At 41.8% G+C, this 23,570-nt stretch overlaps 1 protein-coding gene across 1 annotated transcript in view; it reads left to right on the top strand.

Moving 5' to 3' along the window:
* Window positions 1-23,570, top strand: part of LAMB4 (laminin subunit beta 4) — a 158,880-nt gene that overhangs the window by 71,386 nt on the left and 63,924 nt on the right. The window contains exons 27-31 of the mRNA XM_040413904.1: window positions 3,978-4,192; window positions 5,867-6,070; window positions 8,007-8,151; window positions 14,112-14,186; window positions 20,839-21,037. Coding sequence (XP_040269838.1) covers window positions 3,978-4,192; window positions 5,867-6,070; window positions 8,007-8,151; window positions 14,112-14,186; window positions 20,839-21,037 — 838 coding nt within the window. The remainder of the gene's footprint in view (window positions 1-3,977; window positions 4,193-5,866; window positions 6,071-8,006; window positions 8,152-14,111; window positions 14,187-20,838; window positions 21,038-23,570) is intronic.

The raw sequence follows: 23,570 nt of genomic DNA on the forward strand, positions 1-23,570 counted from the left end.
CATTCCAAAACAGAAGTATTGGAATGCACTGTAAAAGGGATTAGACCCCCAAAAGTTGAAGTCCCAAAGTGGGACAAAACAGAAAGTAAAAAAAGTTGAAAAAATAAAGTTTTCCCCCCAAAAATTAGAAGTTTCAAGTAAAAATAAACAAAAACGTCATTTTCCCCAAATAAAGTTAAAAAAAATTGGTAAAAAATAGGGGGGAAAAAAAGCATACATATTAGGTATTGCCGCGTCCGTATCGACCGGCTCTATAAACATATCACATGACCTAACCCCTCAGATGAACACCGTAAAAAATAAAAACTGTGCTAAATAAACAATTTTTTTGTCACCTTACATCACAAAAAGTACAACAGCAAACGATCAAAAAGGCGTTTGCCCACCAAAATAGTACCAATCTAACCTTCACCTCATCCCGCAAAAAATGAGCCCCTACCTGAGACAATCGCCCAAAAAATAAAAAAACTATGGCTCAGAATATGGAGACACTAAAACATAAACATCAACATCAATAAAAAAAAAGTATACATATTAGGTATCGCCACGTCCGTATCGACCGGCTTTATAAAAATATCACATGACCTAACCCCTCAGATGAACACCGTAAAATATTAAAAATAAAAACTGTGCTAAATAAACCATTTTTTGTCACCTTACATCACAAAGAGTGTAATAGCAAGCGATCAAAAAGTCATATGCACCCCAAAATAGTGCCAATAAAACCGTTTTCTTTTCGGTCACTTTTTTGGAGTTTCTACTCTAGGGGTGCATCAGGGGTGCTTCAAATGGGACATGGTGTCAAAAAAAACAGTCCAGCAAAATCTGCCTTCCAAAAACCGTATGGCATTCCTTTCCTTCTGCTCCCTGCCATGTGCCCGTACAGCGGTTTACGACCACATATGGGGTGTTTCTGTAAACTACAGAAACAGGGCCATAAATATTGAGTTTGGTTTGGCTGTTAACCCTTGCTTTGTAACTGGAAAAAAATTATTAAAATGGAAAATCTGCGAAAAAAGTGAAATTTTGAAATTGTATCTCTATTTTCCATTAATTCTTGTGGAACACCTAAATGGTTAACAACGTTTGTAAAATAAAATCAGTGTTGAATACCTTGAGGGGTGTAGTTTCTTAGATGAGGTCACTTTTATGGAGTTTCTACTCTAGAGGTGCATCAGGGGGGCTTCAAATGGGACATGGTGTAAAAAAAAACAGTCCAGCAAAACCTGCCTTCCAAAAACCGTATGACATTCCTTTCCTTCTGCGCCCTGCCGTGTGCCCGTACAGCGGTTTACGACCACATATGGGGTGTTTCTATAAACTACAGAATCAGGGCCATAAATATTGAGTTTGGTTTGGCTGTTAACCCTTGCTTTGTAACTGGAAAAAAAATATTAAAATGGAAAATCTGCCAAAAAAGTGAAATTTTGAAATTATATCTCTATTTTCCATTAATTTGCTTCTAAACTTCTAAGCCTTGTAACATCCCCAAAAAATAAAATATCATTCCCAAAATGATCCAAAGATGAAGTAGACATATGGGGAATGTAAAGTAATAACTATTTTTGCAGGTATTACTATGTATTATAAAAGTAGAGAAATTGAAACTTGGAAATTTGCAATTTTTTACAAATTTTTGGTAAATTTGGTATTTCTTTATAAATAAAAATTAATTTTTTTTTAATTCATTTTACCAGTGTCATGAAGTACAATATGTGACGAAAAAACTGTCTCAGAATGGCCTGGATAAGTCAAAGCGTTTTAAAGTTATCAGCACTTAGACCCCTTTCACACGGGCGAGTATTCAGCGCGGATGCGATGCATGAGGTGAACGCATTGCACCCGCACTGAATACGACCCATTCATTTCTATGGGGCTGTTCACATGAGCGGTGATTTTCACGCATCACTTGTGCGTTGCGTGAAAATCGCAGCACGTTCTATATTCTGCGTTTTTCACGCAACGGAGGCCCCATAGAAGTGAATGGGGTTGCGTGAAAATCGCAAGCAACCGCAAGCAAGTGCGGATGCGGTGCGATTTTCACGCATGATTGCTAGGTGACAGTCTATTCACTGTATTATTTTCCCTTATAACATGGTTATAAGGGAAAATAATAGCATTCTGAATACAGAATGCATAGTACAATAGCGCTGGAGGGGTTAAAAAAAATTAAAAAATTAACTCACCTTCTCCTCTTGTTCGCGTAGTTCCCGGTCTCTTCTTTACTTCTTTAATGATGAACTACCGGCTAGGACCTGTGGTTACGTCAGATTACATGCTCCAATCACATGGTCCATCACCACGGTGATGGACCATGTGATTGGAGCATGTGATCTGACATCACCAAAGGTCCTTTAGCCCACAGCTCATCATTAAAGAAGTAAAGAAGAGACCGGGAACTACGCGAACAAGAGGAGAAGGTGAGTTAATTATTATTATTTTTTTTAACACTCAATTGATCACCTACTAAGCATTCTGTATTCAGAATGCTATTATTTTCCCTTATAACCATGTTATAAGGGAAAATAATAACATCTACACAACACCTAACCCAAGCCCGAACTTCTGTGAAGAAGTTCGGGTTTGGGTACCAAACATGCGTGATTTTTCTCACGCGAGTGCAAAACGCATTACAATGTTTTGCACTCGCGTGGAAAAATCGCGGGTGTTCCGGCAACGCACCCGCACATTTTCCCGCAACGCCTGTGTGAAAAAGGCCTTAAAGTGACACTGGTCAGATTTGCAAAAAATGGACAAGTCCGGTGAAATAGGGCTGAGTTCTTAAGGGGTTAATAATGGGAAAAAAAAGTTTAACTTTGGTAAAAACACATTTTTCCTTTGCATTGCCATATTCTGACCCCCATAACTTTTTTAGTTTTATGTGTACAAAGGTGTGTGAGGGCTCGTTTTTTGCAGGACAATGTATATTTATTTTAATTTTGGGGAAAGGGGGTGATTTGAATTTGTATTCAGTATATATTTTTATATTTTTATGTTTTTTATAGCAAGCATCTCTAATAGACTGCAATGTATTATCATTGGAGGCTATTAGAATTACACTAATGGGGTTTATGAAACTGGTGTAAAGTAGAACGGGCTTAGTTGCCCATAGCAACCAATCAGATTCCACCTTTCATTTTCCAAAAGAGCTGTCAAAACGAAAGGTGGAATCTGATTGGTTGCTATGGCCACTTGCATTGTTGTTTTCCGGTATTGAGATCCGGCAGATTGCCCAACCACCAATGCCCAGTCGGGAAGGGCTTAAAATCAGTAATCAGTAGATCATCCATGTATACAACTGACAAATTGTATGATTTTTACATTTCAGCAATAGGGTTGGCTGTGCATATGTCTCCATGGCCAGTATTAATGTGCAGTTGGACTATTATATTTTCTTTTTAGACACTATAACCTTTTTCATTTTTTTTAATCAATGGTCCAATTGTCAGGGGTTGTGTCCCATTTTGCCATTTCTATGGCGAGATGGAATTGAATGCCAGTCCTAGGTGGCAGGGCGCATTGAGACAGCCCAGTAGGCCGGTACTCTGCTGTTTCATTAACAACCATTATAGTGAATGGGATCTATGCAAATGTAGCAGAACAAGGTACTCTGCTTTCATAACTCTACAATCTACTATTATACTAACAGATAACATATTTTTCCCACAGCAGCAGTAAACTAACAATGGGTTGCCTACCTATACAGGAGTTTTATCCTCTGCGTTGATTGCTACAGATGGCCAATGCTTTGTGTTTAATTTTCAATAACATAATACTGCCAAAATGGAAAACAGTTTTCTATTGAGTTAAAAATACCCCTTTCTGACAGAAGTGTCCTTTTAAACTGCTTTATATGAATTGAAGAAGTTCTGTTTATACGGTATTGTTTTTATTAGTATAATTTTCCCATTACTTTAACTGGCAAATGCATTATCGATTTAATGATGACAAGACCACACATTTCTTTTTCTAAACAGATAGTGAAGAGTCTTTGGTGAAGATGACCAAATACTACAAAGTATCTTTATCTGCAGCGGAGAGCGCACGCAATGCTACTCCCATTGTCAAGACAGCAACAAAAACAAGGAAAAACATTTTAAATGCACTGAACGCTCTAGACACAAAAGACAAACAAAACTCTGACAGACTGAATAAAATGAAACCACTACAAATAAGCAAAATGAATGAGCTGGTAAGAGTTATTGTTCCAAAATATTTGCATGTGTGCTCTGAGATTGTTCTACAGTACATGCAATACATATTTGTTATTCAACTTTTTGGAAGCATCTGCCAGTCATCCCCATTGTCAGTAATGGCTATTTATTAATGCATTTTTCCATTTAGCATATTAAAGTAAAACTCTAAGGGACTATGGTTTAATCTAAAACAGCTTTATGTGTGGTAGATCGATAAAAATTATTTATCGAATGCTTACTGAGGCATTCAAACTAATCTGTCCATATAAAGGAGATATAGCATGCAAGCATGTCTACAATTTTGCAGTAGAGCCCCACCATTAATGTAAGCTTCACTATGCCATTTGGCTATGGGTTTTTAAAAAATTGTGAAAAAAGCACCCTAGAACCATTTCTAGATAGATTTAAGATTGGTTTAAAACTAGCTCAAGATTGTCCACTAAAAGGATTTGTGTATCTGGCTTCTGTTGCCTTTCAAAGGAAACTAATGTATGCCAACCATGCCATTCATATATTCCTCTTTTTTATGGCCATTTAAATAAGTCAACATTGACCAGAATTTTGCAACAAAATTGGGATTTTCAACAACCTAATTAGGGACTCATATGGAAAAAACTAATGCTCCCAAAAATTGTCAACAAGTCAATGACATCAAATGAATCACATCACTTTTGTCTGAATTTTATGTATCAGACTCATAACAGCAAAAGTCCGGCTGTCCATACTCATGAGGCAGCTATCGGCTACACAATACTTTGGTCAACTGTTTGTTGACACCCCATAAACAAGGACATGCATCACAGATGAGTGTGTTTATTATTTCAAAGAGTCAGATGTAGTAAGATCAGCAGCTGAATGATACAAATATGGCTCTACATATCCCCTGGAGAATCAAAGGATTGACACTTTAAAAATCCAGTCTTTGCCCCCCTTGTTTCTTATAACATATTGATGGACACTTGGCTTGTTCCCATATATGCTAGATTGTCATCAGAGTCTGTGACATTTACCTACAGATATTTAAAATAACCCAAACGTCTATAAGACAATTTCCAATGCAATAGGTTTTGTTGAGCCATACTGAACATTAAGAGAGACCATTCCCATCTAATAGGACCAAGTAATATGGCTCTTACTTAGAGTTAACTGTGAATGGTTACAATGCCACAATACTATGGCATCCCCGACGGCCAATAATATCTGAAACTACCATCAGCTAAGCAGCCACGTACAATGGGCCCAAGCCCTTATTGTCACAGGTGGCTCCAGAACTGCTGATTGGGGAACAGCTTACATACTGTAGTGATGAGAATACAGAATTGAGAAAAAACTAAAATATTGTATCACATCAACATTTTATAAAACTTCAGTGAAACCTCTTTGAGATGAGCACCCAAAATTACATTGTAAAGTAGTCTTCTAGGATGGTCTTCTTAAAAAAGATGGACAGTATACATAGGGTATGGTGGAACTAAAAATCTCTTACAGGAGATCTGGTTAGGATAAGAATGCGTCTTCTCAAAGAGGTGGTCCTTTGGAAAGGATTCACTGTGCTTTTTTTGTACATTATTTGGTATAACTAAGCATGTAACATGATTTAGGAATATCGAACATTTTTTTCTCAGCTGTTTGTATATATTGGAGGATCTAAATGTATTTTGTTTACATAGGTTTGTGGAACAGTCTGGGACTTTCCTTGTGATATCGCACCATGTGGAGGAGCTTTATGCAGAGATAGATTTGGAAAGAGAAAATGTGGTGGACCAAATTGCAATGGTGCATTGCCACTGGCCAAAGATGGCTTGAGTAAAGCAAATGAAACAGATGCTAAGCTAAAAAGTGTTGCAGTTCATCTACTTGATTCAGAAAAACAGGTAAATATATAAAAAAAACGAGCAAATGTAAAAAATAACTTGTTAGAAGAGAGGTTCGGTGGGATTTAATAGCTCAAAAAAGAAGGTATAGGTGAATTGCTATGGAGAGCAGAGAAACTGACCGACCCCTGTCTTGTATTGTTTTTTGAAAATTGTCTGTTTTGTGGGATGAAAACAAGGAAACAAAGGTTAAAAACACACTGTAATCTCTATTGTGAAATGTGGATATGATGGGGCAGATGTAAGATAAGACGTGTGCATCAAGCAAACCAAAGACTACCGTACATCTATTTGAAGATATTCTGTATGTTGCTAATTGTGAATGTTGTTTCTAATAATAGGTTGACTGGTATCTTTGAGACTCCACATTATCATTGTATACTAAAACAATAAAAGCAGCATATGTATCTTCAGCCATAACACAGGAGCCTTCAGAGCACCAAAACGTTCTTGAGATATGCCATCAATATTAAAAGCCTGGACAACCACTTTACGGGACTGTCCATATGTACTAATGAGGAGGTCCTAACTCAGGACCCCCTTTATTACTTAAAGAGGACCTTTCACCGATTATTACACTGTGAACTAACTATACAGACATGTAGAGCGGCGCCCGGGGATCTCACTGCACTTACTATTATCCCCGGGCGCCGCTCCGTTCTCCTGCTATGTCCTCCGGTATCTCCGTTCACTATGTTATGGTAGGCAGAGTCTGCCCTTGTTCTTCTGTAGCGCTGGCCAATCGCTTTGCAGAGCTCACAGCCTGGGAGAAAATAACCTCACAGGCTGTGAGCTCTGCGCTGCGATTGGACAGCGCTAGAGCAGAACAAGGGCAGACTCCGCCTACCATAACTTAGTGACTGGAATCTCCGCCTACTATAACTTAGTGAGCGGAGATACCGGAGGGAATAGCAGGAGAACGGAGCGGCGCCCGGGGATAATAGTAAGTGCAGTGAGATCCCCGGGCGCCGCTCTACATGTCTGTATAGTTAGTTCATAGTGTAATAATCGGTGAAAGGTCCTCTTTAAATCAGAGAGATCTTGTAAAGTATCGCTCCTAGGGGCACTGTGTAAAACTAGGTGTTACGGATGTAGTAGGGGAGAACACCAAAAGACAATCAAGAAGGAAGGGGAAAGACACTAGACCTCACCGCTAGGGAAGGAAAAGGGTCACCACCTGTAAAACCCTGCTCCTGGCCCTAACTCCTATCCATATGGGCACCTCTCGATGGTAGAGATACCCATACAACGGAACCTAGAAAACCCTGGTGACCCTCAGGTGCCCAAAAGATAATGACAGGGCAGAGACCACCTGTTCCTTCCCTGGTGAAGGAACTAGCATCTCACTGAGGCCTAGTAAACAACCAGGGGGGGGGGGATACAAAACACGACAAGCGGAACACTTAACTTCAGAGGATGAAGGATGAACAGGACTTCAACACGAACCACACTCCAGCTCTTCCAAGACCAAATGAAGCTATCCCAAGCAAGGAGTGATGGGAAAAGTCAGACTAAATAGGGCGACGTGAAGGTCACATGATCCACACCTGAACAGGAGGTGTGGACATACCAGCAACACACAGACAAAGTGAAACCAAAAGAGGCTGTCAGATCACTAATGCGTAGATAATCTTTCAGACCTTCTGAGACCTGTCACAGATGTGACACTAGGCTTCCCCTGCAGGGGATATCAATATAGGGCTCCAGCTTTACCCTGTAATTGCTGCTGATATATAGCAAGGATAGAGGGGCAAGGAATTTCTAAGCAGATCAAAACTAACAAGTCAACAATGATTCCTGTTATTAAACAACTGAAAGGAACATTTCTCGCTTCTCTGCTCTTTGTCATATATTTAAATGACATTAAATGTGCTGTGCTAAAAATGAGTTTAACCCTTAAGCACAGTTTGTGAACATTTTTTTTATATTGTTTCAGATTGAAAACATCAGGCAATTAGCTGAAGACACAAAGTTAAAAGCTTCACAGCTGAACAAAACCCTAAGCAAGGCAATGAGTCGCATAGTAGCCGACAAAAATCACGCTAAAGAGCTTATAAAGAATGTTAAAGATTTTCTTTTGGGTAGGTGCCTTTGGTTACGCATACAGTAAGTGATATCGATTCAGTGAGAGCTATTTGTTTTATTGCTATATGTTTGTTCTGTGGTTACTGGGATAATTGGCAGGATGGCATTCATCTGTTTCATTCATGGGTATTTAAAACACATTCTTACTTTTAGACATAATTTTACAGTTTAGATCTACTGTATGTATTATCCTGAGTAACTTGAAAATACTTTTATGCATTTTATGCTGATCTTGAGTTACGTCTTCTTTACCACTTAAAATGCTGTATTCGCTGTACAGTGACAGTAGAGGGCATGTCTTGTTTTGTTATATTGTCCGCATTATGAGATATACAAATATATAACCAATCAGACAATAGATTTGCACAGCTATTCTAAATTACACATAGACTTTACATGTAAAATAGTATTTGAAAAGTGCCCATGTTACAATTTACAGGTGATGCACACCAACATTGATGCAAAAATATTTCCTGATGCTTGGTGTTTGTAGTCCTACAATAGGATCCTTAATTATTTCCTACCTTAGGATGACGATGATGACCCTACTGCTGCAGGGTTTGATCCAGTATGGTTATTAGATCACTCTCTCTTTATATCCATCACATGACCAGGACAGATTTTCATCCTCTAGAAATGTTTGTGGGTCTAGAAGAAGTGTTTGATGCCTAACTCCATCCCACCCTGGAAATAATTAGTCTGTTCTGCCTTAGGAAATTGGGAAGACTGTTTATCTGAAATATATGGCCAGCTTAACCATATTGATAGGTAGCGTGTTTGTACAATGTCCATACAGAAGATGTGGAGAAGTAGGATATTCTACTCCCTAGAATGCTCTCAGAAGCAGTAGCAGTAATGGAGGACATTCTACAGCAATACTGAGCAGTTTAGATTTGTATCCATCAATGAATAAAATGATTTGTCTCAACTCAGACATTAGTGGCATATCACTAGGTTATGTTGGGTTAGGTGTGGTTTCCACCTCTGGGACCCGCTCCTATATCCAGAAGGGGACCCCAGAATTGAAGGGAGAACAGCCACGCATGTACAGTTGCCTTCCATTCCGAAAATAGCCAAGCACACTTGATTGGCTACTTTTGGAGCTCCATAGAAGGGAATAGAGAACTTGTTCACTTTGGGTCGCAGAGGTGAATTAACCCTTTTAAGACTGTAAATCACTTAAAAATCAGCAGCAGTCTCTCTATCAGTCTGTCTGCCTGTGCGTGTCTCTAGCTGCCATCCCTACTCCCCCTTCTCCCCTCTTTATAGATTTCTAGGTAATCTGATCCTTCAGTGAGCAAGCAGCCGATTTTCACTGAAGACAGATCTGAGCTGGGAATAAAGAGTTGGTGAAGAGGAGGGGAGGGAAGAGAGGAGCCTAATAAGGGGAGAAGAAGAGACGTCTTTACAAACTTTCCTAGTCATATATGAAAAATGGTGAAACAATAGATATTATTTAGATCAAGGATGTCAAACGTGCAGCTTTCCAGCTGTTGCAAAACCACAGCTCTCAGCATGACCTGATAACTTTAGGCTGTCTGAGCATGATGGAAGTTGTAGTTTTGCAATAGCTGGAGGGCCATGACATTGACATACCTGTTTAAATGGTGAGAATGGGAAAATGAATATAGATAACTGGGAGACCACAGAAAGCCAGAAAAGCTAAAGGGCACAGAGTGGAAGCCAACATTGTTATAAGCATTTCATACTTGGGTTAGGTGTGGTTGATTCCAGATTTTGTTATAGGGCCCCATGATTCCTTCTTGCACACCTTGCCAGGACCCTAGGATCAATTGTCAACACTGGGCGGAAGTGAGTGTTCAATGCTGCAAGGGAAATTAAGTCTTAAAGAGGACCTGTCAGCACAAAATGCAATGAAATCTGAAAGCGCCATGGTATAGAGCAGGAGGAGCTGAGCAGATTGATATATAGTTTGGTAGGGAAAATATTCAGTAAAATCTGTCATTTATACATTTATATCTCTGCTCTTTCCACTTCTTGTGAAGTGCTATTGGTACAGGAGGGAGGAGGGGTTATCAGTGACTGACAGTTATTGCGGCATGCAGACTTAGGGCTCTTTCACACTTGCGTTCTTGTCTTCCGGCATAGAGTTCCGTCGTCGGGGCTCTATGCCGGAAGAATCCTGATCAGTTTTATCCTAATGCATTCTGAATGGAGAGAAATCCGTTCAGGATGCATCAGGATGTCTTCAGTTCCGGAACGGAACGTTTTTTGGCCGGAGAAAATACCGCAGCATGCTGCGCTTTTTGCTCCGGCCAAAAATCCGGAACACTTGCCGCAAGGCCGGATCCGGAATTAATGCCCATTGAAAGGCATTGATCCGGATCCGGCCTTAAGCTAAACGTCGTTTCGGCGCATTGCCGGAGCCGACATTTAGCTTTTTCAGAGTGGTTACCATGGCTGCCGGGACGCTAAAGTCCTGGCAGCCATGGTAAAGTGTAGTGGGGAGCGGGGAGCAGTGTACTTACCGTCCGTGCGGCTCCCCGGGCGCTCCAGAGTGACGTCAGGGCGCCCCAAGCGCATGGATCATGTGATCACATGGATCACGTCATCCATGCGCATGGGGCGCTCTGACGTCATTCTGGAGCGCCCCGGGAGCCGCACGGACTGTAAGTATACCGCTCCCCCGCTCCCCGCTCCTACTATGGCTGCCAGGACTTTAATAGCGTCCTGGGTGCCATAGTAACACTGAACGCATTTGGAAGACGGTTCCGTCTTCAAATGCTTTCAGTACACTTGCGTTTTTCCGGATCCGGCGTGTAATTCCGGCAAGTGGAGTACACGCCGGATCCGGACAACGCAAGTGTGAAAGAGGCCTTATACACACAATGCTATCAGTCACTGATATCCCCTCCCTCCTATACTGATAGCTGCTCACAGGGCTGCAAAAAAAACGAAGATATAAATATATAAATTACAGGTTTTACGAGTACTGAATCTTTTCCAACAAAAATATATATCATTCTGCTCAGCTTCTCCTGCTCTGTAACATGGTCATTTCCGATTGCGTTGTGCTTTCTGTTGACAGGTCCTCTTTAAATGGGATTTTTATGTAATACACAGGCTATCCAGATCTTCTTGATAAAGAGACACTCTTTGCACTGAATCCTAAAAAGGATTCAGAGCAGAGAATTTTACAACCATAAGGCAACCATATTACAACCATATTCCCTAAAAGGGCACATGGAAAAAAGGAGTTGTCTAAAGTTGACAGCCACTTTTACTAACATGACAGATCTCTTTTAAAAATAGTTGTGTCCATGCAATCAATGCTGGAGTGCTGCTGTGATTTGAGGCTGAGATGCAGTACAAGAAACAGCAGCACAGACATGGATGCCACTATGCGGTGATACTTTAGTGATTGGGTCCTCATGATATGTGGGATCCTGGTTAAACTAGGTTCATGCCGTATCTTCTTTCCATTGTACTATCAACATTGATCAATAAAGTACAAAAAATTCATACAAATAATACAACAGCAATTTAAACGACAATGAAGTTGTTCAGCCAAACTTAACAAACAGAATTATTCCTGAGCTCTGCAGGGAAACAATCAGAATATTATGCAGTCAGCCTTAATGGAAGAGACACTTTTTAATATGATTAAAATCTATCTGTACCAAAAATAAAAGCCATGTACTTGGGTAAATGTAATTTAATAATTAGTTTAAAGCAAGCCAACGGTTAAAAAAAAAATTCACATTAGCTCAAGAACAAACAGAACACTTGAAGGGGTTGTCCTGGTTCAGAGCTGAACCCAGACATACCTCCATTTTCACCCCGGCAGCCCCCCTGACTTGAGCATCGGAGCAGTTCATGCTCTGATGCTCTCCTTTGCCCTGCGCTAAATTGTGCAGGGCAAAGGCATTTTTTGGAGATCCAGTGTCGTACTGGGGCTCTCCATGGGGCTGCCAGGAAGCCCGGTGATGTCACCCGCACTGATGGGCGGGATTTAACGCTGTCCTAGCCAGTAAAACGGCTAGGGCAGCACTAAAGCCCTCCCATCAGAGCTGGTGACGTCACCGAACACACTGCCGGGCGGAAGTTTCCGCCCGGCAGTGTGTTATGATAAACAAAAGAGCCCCTGCCCTGCACGATCTAGCGCAGGGCAAGGGAGCGCATCGGACCATGAGATGCTCCGATGCTAGCCTCAGGGGGGCTGCCTGGGTGAAAATAAGGGTATGTCCGGGTTCAGCTCTGAACCCAGCCAACCCCTTTAACCTGGGCTCTCAGAGACACTTTCTGCTGCCCTTGGATAGGCCAGCACTTCACAAGTGGGCAGTGCAGGCCAATTCAAGAGCAGGCCTGAAAAGCAGGAAGTGCCTTGGACCATCAGGTGCACAGCGTGCATAAGGTAGTCTGAGAAGTTGTGCAGCCATCTTGAATGACAGAAGTGGAGCTCAGGATATAGTAGAGCTACAGCTGAAAAGATGAAAAGTAGTTCATAGTATAAGTATTCTGTTTGTTCCTAAGTTAATGGGATTTTTTTTTTTAACTGGAAGGATGCTTTGATTCTTGCTAAAACATATAAAATCATACTAAATAATATTACACTATGAACATGCTCATTCCTGGACAGATTCCGTTATTTATGATATGATAACGTGTTAGGGGGAGGGGAAAGAAGTGGTCCTTTTCTGGATCAATGAGATAAAATTGCTCCTCAAAGACAGTAAATTATTATCTCGGATAGAAATGCACATTATTACAATTAGGGTTGAGCGTATCAAGTTTCTGATCATAGATCCGAAGTTGATTTGTTAAAAAACTTTGTTTGTAGTGCTTCCATACAGCATTTACAATGTATTTGCTCTGTGTAGGAAAATTTTGTCTGACTTTGATAAATGACTTCGGTATTCCTATCTGCGGATTTGAAAACATTTTAAAATAGGAATCCGAAGTCGGCTTTGGTACTGGCCGGTTCCTTGGTATCGAAGCCAACTTCGGATTCCTGTTTTAAAATGTTTATGTTAAGTCATTGCACAACTTCGGACGAGACAAAGTTTTCCTATTCGGAGCAAATACATTGTAAATGCTGTATGGAAACAGCACTACAAACAAAGTTTTTTAACAAATCGACTTTGGATCTATGATCAGAAGCTCGATTCGCGGAACCCTAATTACAATACATAAACCTTTTCCCGACATCTGAAGTGCATATACAGCAGACATCAGGTCTTTAAAGGGCATCTGTCAGCAGATTTGCACCTATGAAACTGGCTGACCTGTTACATGTGCACTTGGCAGCTGAAGGCATCTATGTTGGTCCCATGTTCATATGTGTCCGCATTGCTACAAAAAATTGAAGAAATAGGAGAAATGGGGGCATTACCATTGCACCTAGAGGCTCTGCTCTCTCTGCAATTGCCGCAGCCTCCACACTTTAATTGACAAGGCCGGTATGATCATGTTTACACTGCTTGGCCCTGTCAATCAAAGTAGGGAGTGTGCAACAGTTGCAGAGAAAGCAGAGCCTCTAGATGTAATGGCAATGCCCCCGTTGCTCCTAGAGGCTCATTTGCGTACATGAAAACATCATTTTTCTCAGCAATGCGGGAACATACAAAAAATGAGACCAACATAGATGCCTTCAGAAGAATTCAGTGTTACCATACTGCTGTTTCTTGCATACAGTCTTTTCACTATAACCAGCATTATGTAAGTAAATAGGCAAGATATTACTATTATCATTGCTTACATAAAATGTAGCTATTGCCACTTCTAATAGGATAATATAATAGTTTAATAAATGTTCATTGTATAATATAAAATCTTTTTCGATAATAAATTGAACAGTGAAAGTCCATTCCCGATGATCACAGAGAAAACTGTACAGGTGACTTGTTATAGAAAGGGAGGTTATGCAATATTTCTGACATAAGCTATGGTCTTATCAGTAAATATGCATGTAATTGCACTGGTTATTTACCTATAGACAGCATACCTGTCCACCAATGCCGAAGAAAGAGTGCTCTGGGTGGAGGCCAACCTAAGACGCCACAAGAATTTGGTAAGAGTTATCTAATACATAAACTTATGAAGTGCCTAACTAAGTATATAATCATGTAATTCTTCATAGCAGTTTTAGATTAAAGGGAACCTGTCACCTGGATTTTGTGTATAGAGCTGAGGACATGGGTTGCTAGATGGCCACTAGCACATCCGCAATATCCAGTCCCCATAGCTCTGTGTGCTTTTAGTGTGTAAAAAAACAACGATTTGATACATATACAAATTAACCTGAGATGAGTCCTGTATGTGAGATGATTCAGGGACAGGACTGTATGTATCAAATTGTTTTTTTTACACAATAAAAGCACAGAGAGCTATGGGGACTGGATATTGCGGATGTGCTAGCGGCCATCTAGCAGCCCATGTCCCCAGCTCTATACACAAAATCCCGGTGACAGGTTCCCTTTAAAGTGTAACTGTCATATTTCTTTTTTGTGTAGGGACAGGGAACATTTTTCTAATATACTTTATTAAGGGAAAACCTTTAATATAGTAAAAAAAAAACTAGGGCTAAAATGTCCCTTAGCAGTGATCTTTTCCAGAGCCGCTGCTGAGGGACATCCGTCTTCCTAACAGCGAGGGTGCAGCACTGACTAGGTCATAGGAAGATAGGGAGACGAGCTCGGAGCTGGCGGGCGTCTGCCTCACTGCTCCCTCATATAGTGGGGGCCAATACAGTTATGATACTTAAAATATACAATAATATAGAAATAAATAACTAGACTCCATTCCTGCTCACCATGGCCAGTGCTCTTCAGCTCTTCTCCTGTACTTCCAGCATGCTGACTAATGAACCAGCCGCGGGAGCGATGCCTGACTGAGAGGTAAGCGCTCGCTACAGGCAGAGCAGGCAGGCAGGGGGAAGCGGTCATACAGTATATAGGGATAGTTACAGTCCCTATATACAGTAGAGGATCTTCTCCCTGCCTGCACTGCCTGTAGCGAGCGCTTACCTCTCAGTCAGGCATCGCTCCCGCGGCTGGTTCATTAGTCAGCATGCTGGGAGTACAGGAGAGGAGCCCACTGAAAGCACTGGCCATGGTGAGCAGGAATGGAGTCTAGATATTTACTGTATGTATATATTACTGCATATTTCATGTATTATACCTGTATTGGCTCCACTATATGACGTCTCCCTATCTTCCTAGTCAGTTGTGCACTGCGCTGTTAAGAAGACAGATGGCCCTTAGCAGCGGCTCTGGAAAACATCACTGCAAAGGGACATTTCAGCCCTGGTTTTCTACTATAAATAAAGGTTTTCCCTAAATAAAGTATATTACAAAAACATTCCCTATGCCTGTCCCTACACATTAGCAAAAAATAACAAAAAACAAAACAGGGCTCATGTACCTGTCATTGCCATGTGAACAAACCCTAAGGCCATATTTACATAAGTTTATTAACAGTGCATAAAATATCATGGAAAATATGGACACAAAGCACAGATAGTTTTGTCTATACAGGGAGTGCAGAATTATTAGGCAAGTTGTATTTTTGAGGATTAATTTTATTATTGAACAACAACCATGTTCTCAATGAACCCAAAAAACTCATTAATATCAAAGCTGAATATTTTTGGAAGTAGTTTTTAGTTTGTTTTTAGTTTTAGCTATTTTAGGGGGATATCTGTGTGTGCAGGTGACTATTACTGTGCATAATTATTAGGCAACTTAACAAAAAACAAATATATACCCATTTCAATTATTTATTTTTACCAGTGAAACCAATATAACATCTCAACATTCACAAATATACATTTCTGACATTCAAAAACAAAACAAAAACAAATCAGTGACCAATATAGCCACCTTTCTTTGCAAGGACACTCAAAAGCCTGCCATCCATGGATTCTGTCAGTGTTTTGATCTGTTCACCATCAACATTGCGTGCAGCAGCAACCACAGCCTCCCAGACACTGTTCAGAGAGGTGTACTGTTTTCCCTCCTTGTAAATCTCACATTTGATGATGGACCACAGGTTCTCAATGGGGTTCAGATCAGGTGAACAAGGAGGCCATGTCATTAGATTTTCTTCTTTTATACCCTTTCTTGCCAGCCACGCTGTGGAGTACTTGGACGCGTGTGATGGAGCATTGTCCTGCATGAAAATCATGTTTTTCTTGAAGGATGCAGACTTCTTCCTGTACCACTGCTTGAAGAAGGTGTCTTCCAGAAACTGGCAGTAGGACTGGGAGTTAAGCTTGACTCCATCCTCAACCCGAAAAGGCCCCACAAGCTCATCTTTGATGATACCAGCCCAAACCAGTACTCCACCTCCACCTTGCTGGCATCTGAGTCAGACTGGAGCTCTCTGCCCTTTACCAATCCAGCCACGGGCCCATCCATCTGGCCCATCAAGACTCACTCTCATTTCATCAGTCCATAAAACCTTAGAAAAATCAGTCTTGAGATATTTCTTGGCCCAGTCTTGACGTTTCAGCTTGTGTGTCTTGTTCAGTGGTGGTCGTCTTTCAGCCTTTCTTACCTTGGCCATGTCTCTGAGTATTGCACACCTTGTGCTTTTGGGCACTCCAGTGATGTTGCAGCTCTGAAATATGGCCAAACTGGTGGCAAGTGGCATCTTGGCAGCTGCACGCTTGACTTTTCTCAGTTCATTTTCCACACGCTTCTTGCGACCCTGTTGACTATTTTGAATGAAACGCTTGATTGTTCGATGATCACGCTTCAGAAGCTTTGCAATTTTAAGAGTGCTGCATCCCTCTGCAAGATATCTCACTATTTTAGACTTTTCTGAGCCTGTCAAGTCCTTCTTTTGACCCATTTTGCCAAAGGAAAGGAAGTTGCCTAATAATTATGCACACCTAATATAGGGTGTTGATGTCATTAGACCACACCCCTTCTCATTACAGAGATGCACATCACCTAATATGCTTAATTGGTAGTAGGCTTTCGAGCCTATACAGCTTGGAGTAAGACAACATGCATAAAGAGGATGATGTGGTCAAAATACTCATTTGCCTAATAATTCTGCACGCAGTGTAGTTAGTTCTAAATTTTTTCCATACTTTGAAGTTTAAAAGGATAATGCCATGAATAATAAAAAATAATAATTAATTAAATCTGCATGTAGTACATAACAATCTCTTTCTAACAAAGTTAGAACAAGCTCTGTAACTCACATGGATTTCCCTATACATAGCTCCAATTGCTCAGCTAGATTCTCTGCAGGGTGGCATCGCCGGGAGGGTGTCCTTTCTCGGGGGAGTATCCTTTCTGTTGCAGCTCAGGGGTGTGTGACCTTTTTCCAGGGGTGTGTCCTTTCTACTGCAGTTCTCTCTCTCTCTTTAACTATCTGAGTTTTTAACAGTAGATACAGCTGGTGGCAATTGAAGGCTGGGACTGAGCATGTGCAACCACCTCAGAAGGTGGACATTTACATAACGATATAGATTAAACAATAGGCTGCCATTCTAATGAAGTAAAGAAAATATCTCACAAGTGGAGAATTTTTGTAACGGAGAGTAAATTACAAAAGTAACTAGTTTTCATGCTGATTTACATTAAAATAACATTTAATGGTGACACAATCCCTTTAAAGGGGTTATCCAGGAAAAGATATTTATGAAGTATCCTTATAGGAAAGGTCATCAGTATCAGATCTGCAGAGGTGCAAAACCCTGGAACCTCGCCAATCTATCGTTAGATGAGTCCTTGAGCGCTGAAGCCTCTTCCTAGGCTAGTGACATCACTGTACATTGGTCAAATGCCCTAGTTGTGTCTCAGCCCCATTCAAGTCAATGGGGCTGAACTGCAATACCAAGCACGGCCACTATACAACGGCGCTGTCCTTGGAAAGCTGCCAGGAGCCTGCATCGCTCAACAGGGCTCTGGTGAGCGCAGTGCAGTGGCTCCCTGAAACAGCAGATCGGTGGCGGCGCCGGGACTTGCTGATGTGATAATAATGACCTCTTCTGATAAGTCATCATTATCTTTTTTCAGGATAACCCCTTTAAGTGCTTTTCATCAATACGGTCATCTGCATTGTCATCAATATTATCTTCCATGTTGTAGACATGCAGTAATAACCAAATACAGACACAATGCTGCTAAAATATGGATTGGTGATACAAATCCGTATTTTAGGTTTCGTTGACTATTGTGGGTAGAATACAGCCTCCGATTAAGCTGTCTAGAAATACGGACTGTCTATTAAAATATGGCTGTGTATAAGGCTAGGGCTACACGCCAACATTTGCTTGTGACTTCTTGTCGCAGAAAAGTCGCACAACATTTTTTATAATGATTGTCAATGGTGTTGCACTGTGACATGATACAACTGCGTCAAGACAGTCACAAAAAATCCATCCAAGCTGGATTGTGTCGCAGTCGCAACATGTCGCAGTGTAACACCATTGACTCTTACTTTTAAAAAAATTGCGCGACATTGGTGCGATATGAATGTTGCGTAACACATCGCCGTGTAGCCCTAGCCTCAATGCAGTCATGAGAAGAGCTCCATTGATTGACACTGGCTCCATAGTAAGGCCTCTTGCCCACGACCGTATGTCCTCCGTGATATAAAAATTATATTTTGCGATCTGAAATTTTGTATTTTCATATATTGATAATATCCAGTCCTCCTTAGGCCTCGTGCCCATGACTGTATGCCCTCCGAGATATACAGTCTGTGAGCGGGCCATATGTCCCGGAGCGGCATTGATCATGCGCACGGGAGCACACAGCATCATAGATTACAATGATGCTGTGCACGTTGGGCCGCCCGGGGGGCTATTGTACCGCACTCATATGATCTTATGAGTCCCGCAGGTGGCCAGACGTGCACAGCATCATTGTAATCTATGATGCTGTGTACTCCCGTGCGCACGATCAATGCCGCTCCGGGACATATGGCCTGCTCACGGACCGTATATCTTGGAGGGCATACGGTCGTGGGCACGAGGCCTAAGGACGACTGGATTTTATCAATATATGAAAATACTAATATTTTCTCCGTCCAAAATTCCTGAACACTTGCCGGAATGCCGGATCCGGCATTATTTTACATTGAAATGCATTAATGCCGGATCCGGCCCTAAGTGTTCTGGAAAAACGGATCCGGTTTTGCAGTCTGCACATGCGCCGACCTTTAAAAATGTGAAAAAGATAAATATCGGATCCGTTTTTCTGGATGACAACCTGAGAGACAGATCCGCTATTGCAATACATTTGTGAGATGGATCCGCATCGGGATCAGTCTACAAATGGTATCTTTTTGCATACAGTCGCCGGGACCGCGCTTGTACAGGCGCATGCGCCGTCGGACTCAAGCGCGATCCTGTAACTGAATCGCGCATGCGCCGTCCCCGATGCCTGCCTGTCTTCTCTTCCTCACGCGCGCGTGCGCCCCGATCTTCACGCTCCATGCGCGATTCAGTTACAGGATTGCGCTTGAGTCCGACGGCGCATGCGCCGCCTGTACAAGCGCGGTCCTGGCGACTGAGCCGGGTGTCAATTAGACTGCATAGAAGCGGGGTTAGGGGAGGGGAGTTACAGCCTGGAGTGAGGGAAGGGCTATCCCCTTGACTTCTAACGTGACTTGTGGAGCTGGAGAAGAGTACTTTATAAGGCGATTTTTTCATGCATATACATGACAGAAAAGCGGGACAAGACTGTATGATAACACAATGAGGATGATCTATAAGGTACTTTTGAGATTTTATTAAGTGAAATGCAGGTGAAAGGTTCGCTTTAAGTTAAAAGCCAGGACTGCGCCAAGAAGGGACATGTCCGTTCTTCAGGCGCTGTCCACTCACAGCTTTGCTCCATTCAGTACGCGGCATCGGAAGTAAACAACCACGCCTGTATACGCGGCGCATCCCCTAAGTGAATGGCGATTAAGTGTGGGTTTATATATTTTTACCACTGTTCTTGAGCACTTTTGCAGTTGTAGTGTTAATTTTTGCACTTGCATTTTTGGTGTGTTTTTGCAGTCATTGAATCTTGGGCATTTGCTGTCCGTGTTCTTGATTTTACTGTGTTTATTTGCTACATGCACTATTGTGGTCCATTAGGCAAACCAAACGCGATGATTGAATATATTAATCCGTGAAAACCATCGACACAACATGGATGGTATCTGTGTTCTGTCATTCATGATCATGGACCATCAGTAGCAGGGATGAATCTAGCCTTTCTGCTGGCTAAGGCGAAAACTTAAAGGCCCCCCCTTCCCCAATGCCAATTTCTTAACCTAACCCCTTTTCCACATTGAAAGCGCTCATTGCCCATGGCCCTTCCGCTGCCCCCCTCTTGCCCCTACCTGGTGCTGCCTGAGGCAATCGCCTCATCTGACCTCAAATGGAAGTTATTCCACGTGCATTCCGTTTCTGTATGTCCGTATTTCCATTCCGCAAAAAAATCGAACATATCCTACGGACAAGGATGGTACTGTTCTATTGGGGCCAGCAAATTACGGAATGCACACGGATGTCATCCGTATTTTTTGCAGATCTGTTTTTTGAAAACCGCAAAATACAGTCTTGCGCATGAGCCCTAAGGGTGGAGTCACACACAACTTTTTGTGGCAGTTTTTCATGGAATTTTTTGACACAAAACCAGAGGTGGATCCAGTAGGAAGGAGAAGTCCTTCCTTTATACAGTGGTGCTGACCTGATGTTCTTCTTCTTCCAGATGCTGTTGCAACCCCAGAAGAAATAGAGAAAATAGCCAATGAAATTCTCGCTATTAAGCTGCCAGCTGCACCTTATGAGTTAATTAACATGCTAAACAAGATTAAAAAGTATTGTGACGAATACAAGGAAAACAAGAAAAACTGGAAGAAACAACTAGAAGAAGTGCGAAAACTCACCCAGCAAGCAAAAGATGCGAAGTAAGATTTATGATATCAAAATTGCAGTTAGGGTGCCTGCACACATTTGGGATCATGTGCGTTTTTTCCATGAGGATTTTCATGTGGGAAAAAACCACAGCGTAATACAGTAACAGTACAGCAAAGTGCATGAGATTAGACAAATCTGATGTACAGCATGTCAGTTGTTGTTGCATTTCACCCTTTTCAATAAAAACTGCGGTAAAATCCGCATTAAATCCACACTAAAAACTGCACCAAAACCACAGTAAAGAATGTTGATTTTCATACATTTTTGTACGGTTATGGCCTCATGCACACGACCGTTGATTTATTTCGTGTCCGTTGCACTGTTTTTCGTGATTTTCTGCGGACCCATTGATTTGATCTGCCATCCGCGTCCGTGATCCGTGGTTCCAGTCCGTCAAAAAAATCTAACCTGTCCTATTATTTTTGCGGAAAACGGTTCGCGGACCCATTCAAGTCAATGGGACCGCTAAAAAACGCAAAGGCACACAAGATTGTCACCCGTGTCGGCGCGTCCGTGTCCGTTTTTTTCCTATCATTTGCATGGCAAACCTGTCTTAGACTTTTTTTTACATTCCTTTATCTCTGGTGGTCCTCCAAAAATAAAGGAAGACACATGAAAACAAAAACGGAAACGGATCACTATAACATAGTTATAAGGGAAAATAATAGCATTCTGAATACAGAATGCATAGTAAAATAGTGCTGGAGGGGTTAAAAATAAAATAAAATAATTTAACTCACCTTAATCCACTTGATCGCGATGCCGGCATCTCCTTCTGTCTCCTTTGCTGAACAGGACCTGTGGTGAGCATTCATTACAGGTAAAGGACCTGTGGTGACGTCACTCCGGTCATCACATGATCTTTTACCATAATGATAAGTCCTTTACCTGTAATGAATGCTCACCACAGGTCCTGTTCAGCAAAGGAGACAGAAGGAGATGCCGGGCTGCACGAGCAAGTGGACTAAGGTGAGTTAAATTATTATTATTATTTTTTTTAACCCCTCCAGCGCTATTTTACTATGCATTCTGTATTCAGAATGCTATTATTTTCCCTTATAACCATGTTATAGTGATCCGTTTCGGGTCTTCATCCCGATGGTCTCCATCGGGTCTTCATCCCGATGGTCTCCTAGCAACCGTGTGTGAAAATCGCACCGCATCTGCACTTGCTTGCGGATGCTTGCGATTTTCACGCAACCCCATTCACTTCTATGGGGCCTACGTTGCGTGAAAAACGCAGAATATAGAGCATGCTGCGATTTTCACGCAACGCACAAGTGATGCGTGAAAATCACCGCTCATGTGAACAGCCCCATAGAAATGAATGGGTCGGGATTCAGTGCGGGTGCAATGCGTTCAACTCACGCATCGCATCTATGCGGAATACTCGCCCGTGTGAAAGGGGCCTTAGGCTACCTGCACATTTTGCGGAATATGTGCAGTTTTTCTGCGCAAGTTCCCGTGTGGAAAAATCGCAGCGTATTACAGTACCAGCAAACTGTATTAGATTACACAAATCTCATCTACACTTTTAGGATTTTTTTCTGTGCGGAAATTCACCTGCATTGCAGATTTACAAATCCGCAGCATGTCAATTATGTTTGTGGTTCTAGCTGCGGATTTCACCCTTTTCAAATGAAGGGTGAGATTTCCTGCAAAAGCGCATCAAATCCGCAACAAAAACTGGTTCGAAATTGCTGAGTTTGGTGTGAATATGTTACAGAAATGCACATAAATCCGCACAGCAATTTCTGCGGATCTTGTGTGCATTCGCCCACACTTATGTGCAGGGACCCTTAGGCCTCTTTCACGCGGGCGTCGCGTGTGAGGGCCGGATAGGATGCGGGTGCGTCGCGGGAAAATCGTGCGATTTTGCCTGCGAGTGGGGTGAGTTTTGTATGAGATTGCGTTGTGTTCTTCAGTTTTTTCAGGTATATAGAGGGACAAGCGTTATTGGAACAAATAATTTCTACTGGTGTGATATACCAGTCGTCCCCCAAAAAAACTGATTAGAGCAGGGGTGTTATATACCAATATACTTTCTTAATAGTGCATTTGGGTACTGTATAGTGCATTTGGGTACTGCAAATTCGAATATTACATCTGGTGTGCACTTCTAGTAATTATTTATTGGCTGCAAATATGAGCTGAAGGTTTTTCAGGTTCGCCTGCCATTAAAATAAATGGGACCTGCCGCGAACCTGCGGTTCCGGCAGATGTTCGTCCATCACTAATGCTGATTTTAGTGTTGTGTCACTCATAAGCTAAAAGTAAGTGGTTGCTGAGAACCAACATCATAATCATTGCAGACTGGGCCTGGAAAAGAGTCAAATCTACCTGAGAAGAGTCCTGGTTATCCATAATCTCCTGCTCTCTCGCCCATCTGTAGATGATTGGCAGTTCTCTCCTAGAGAAAAAGGGAGAAAACTAGGTAGAAGCCTGTCAGTCATCAGCAGGTGGGCAGGAGAGCAGGAGATTATGAATAACCAGGACTCTTCTCAGGTGGCCGTGACTCTTTTC

Source organism: Bufo bufo, chromosome 1 (assembly GCF_905171765.1).
Source record: "Bufo bufo chromosome 1, aBufBuf1.1, whole genome shotgun sequence".
In the NCBI taxonomy this organism is placed as follows: Eukaryota; Metazoa; Chordata; class Amphibia; order Anura; family Bufonidae; genus Bufo; species Bufo bufo.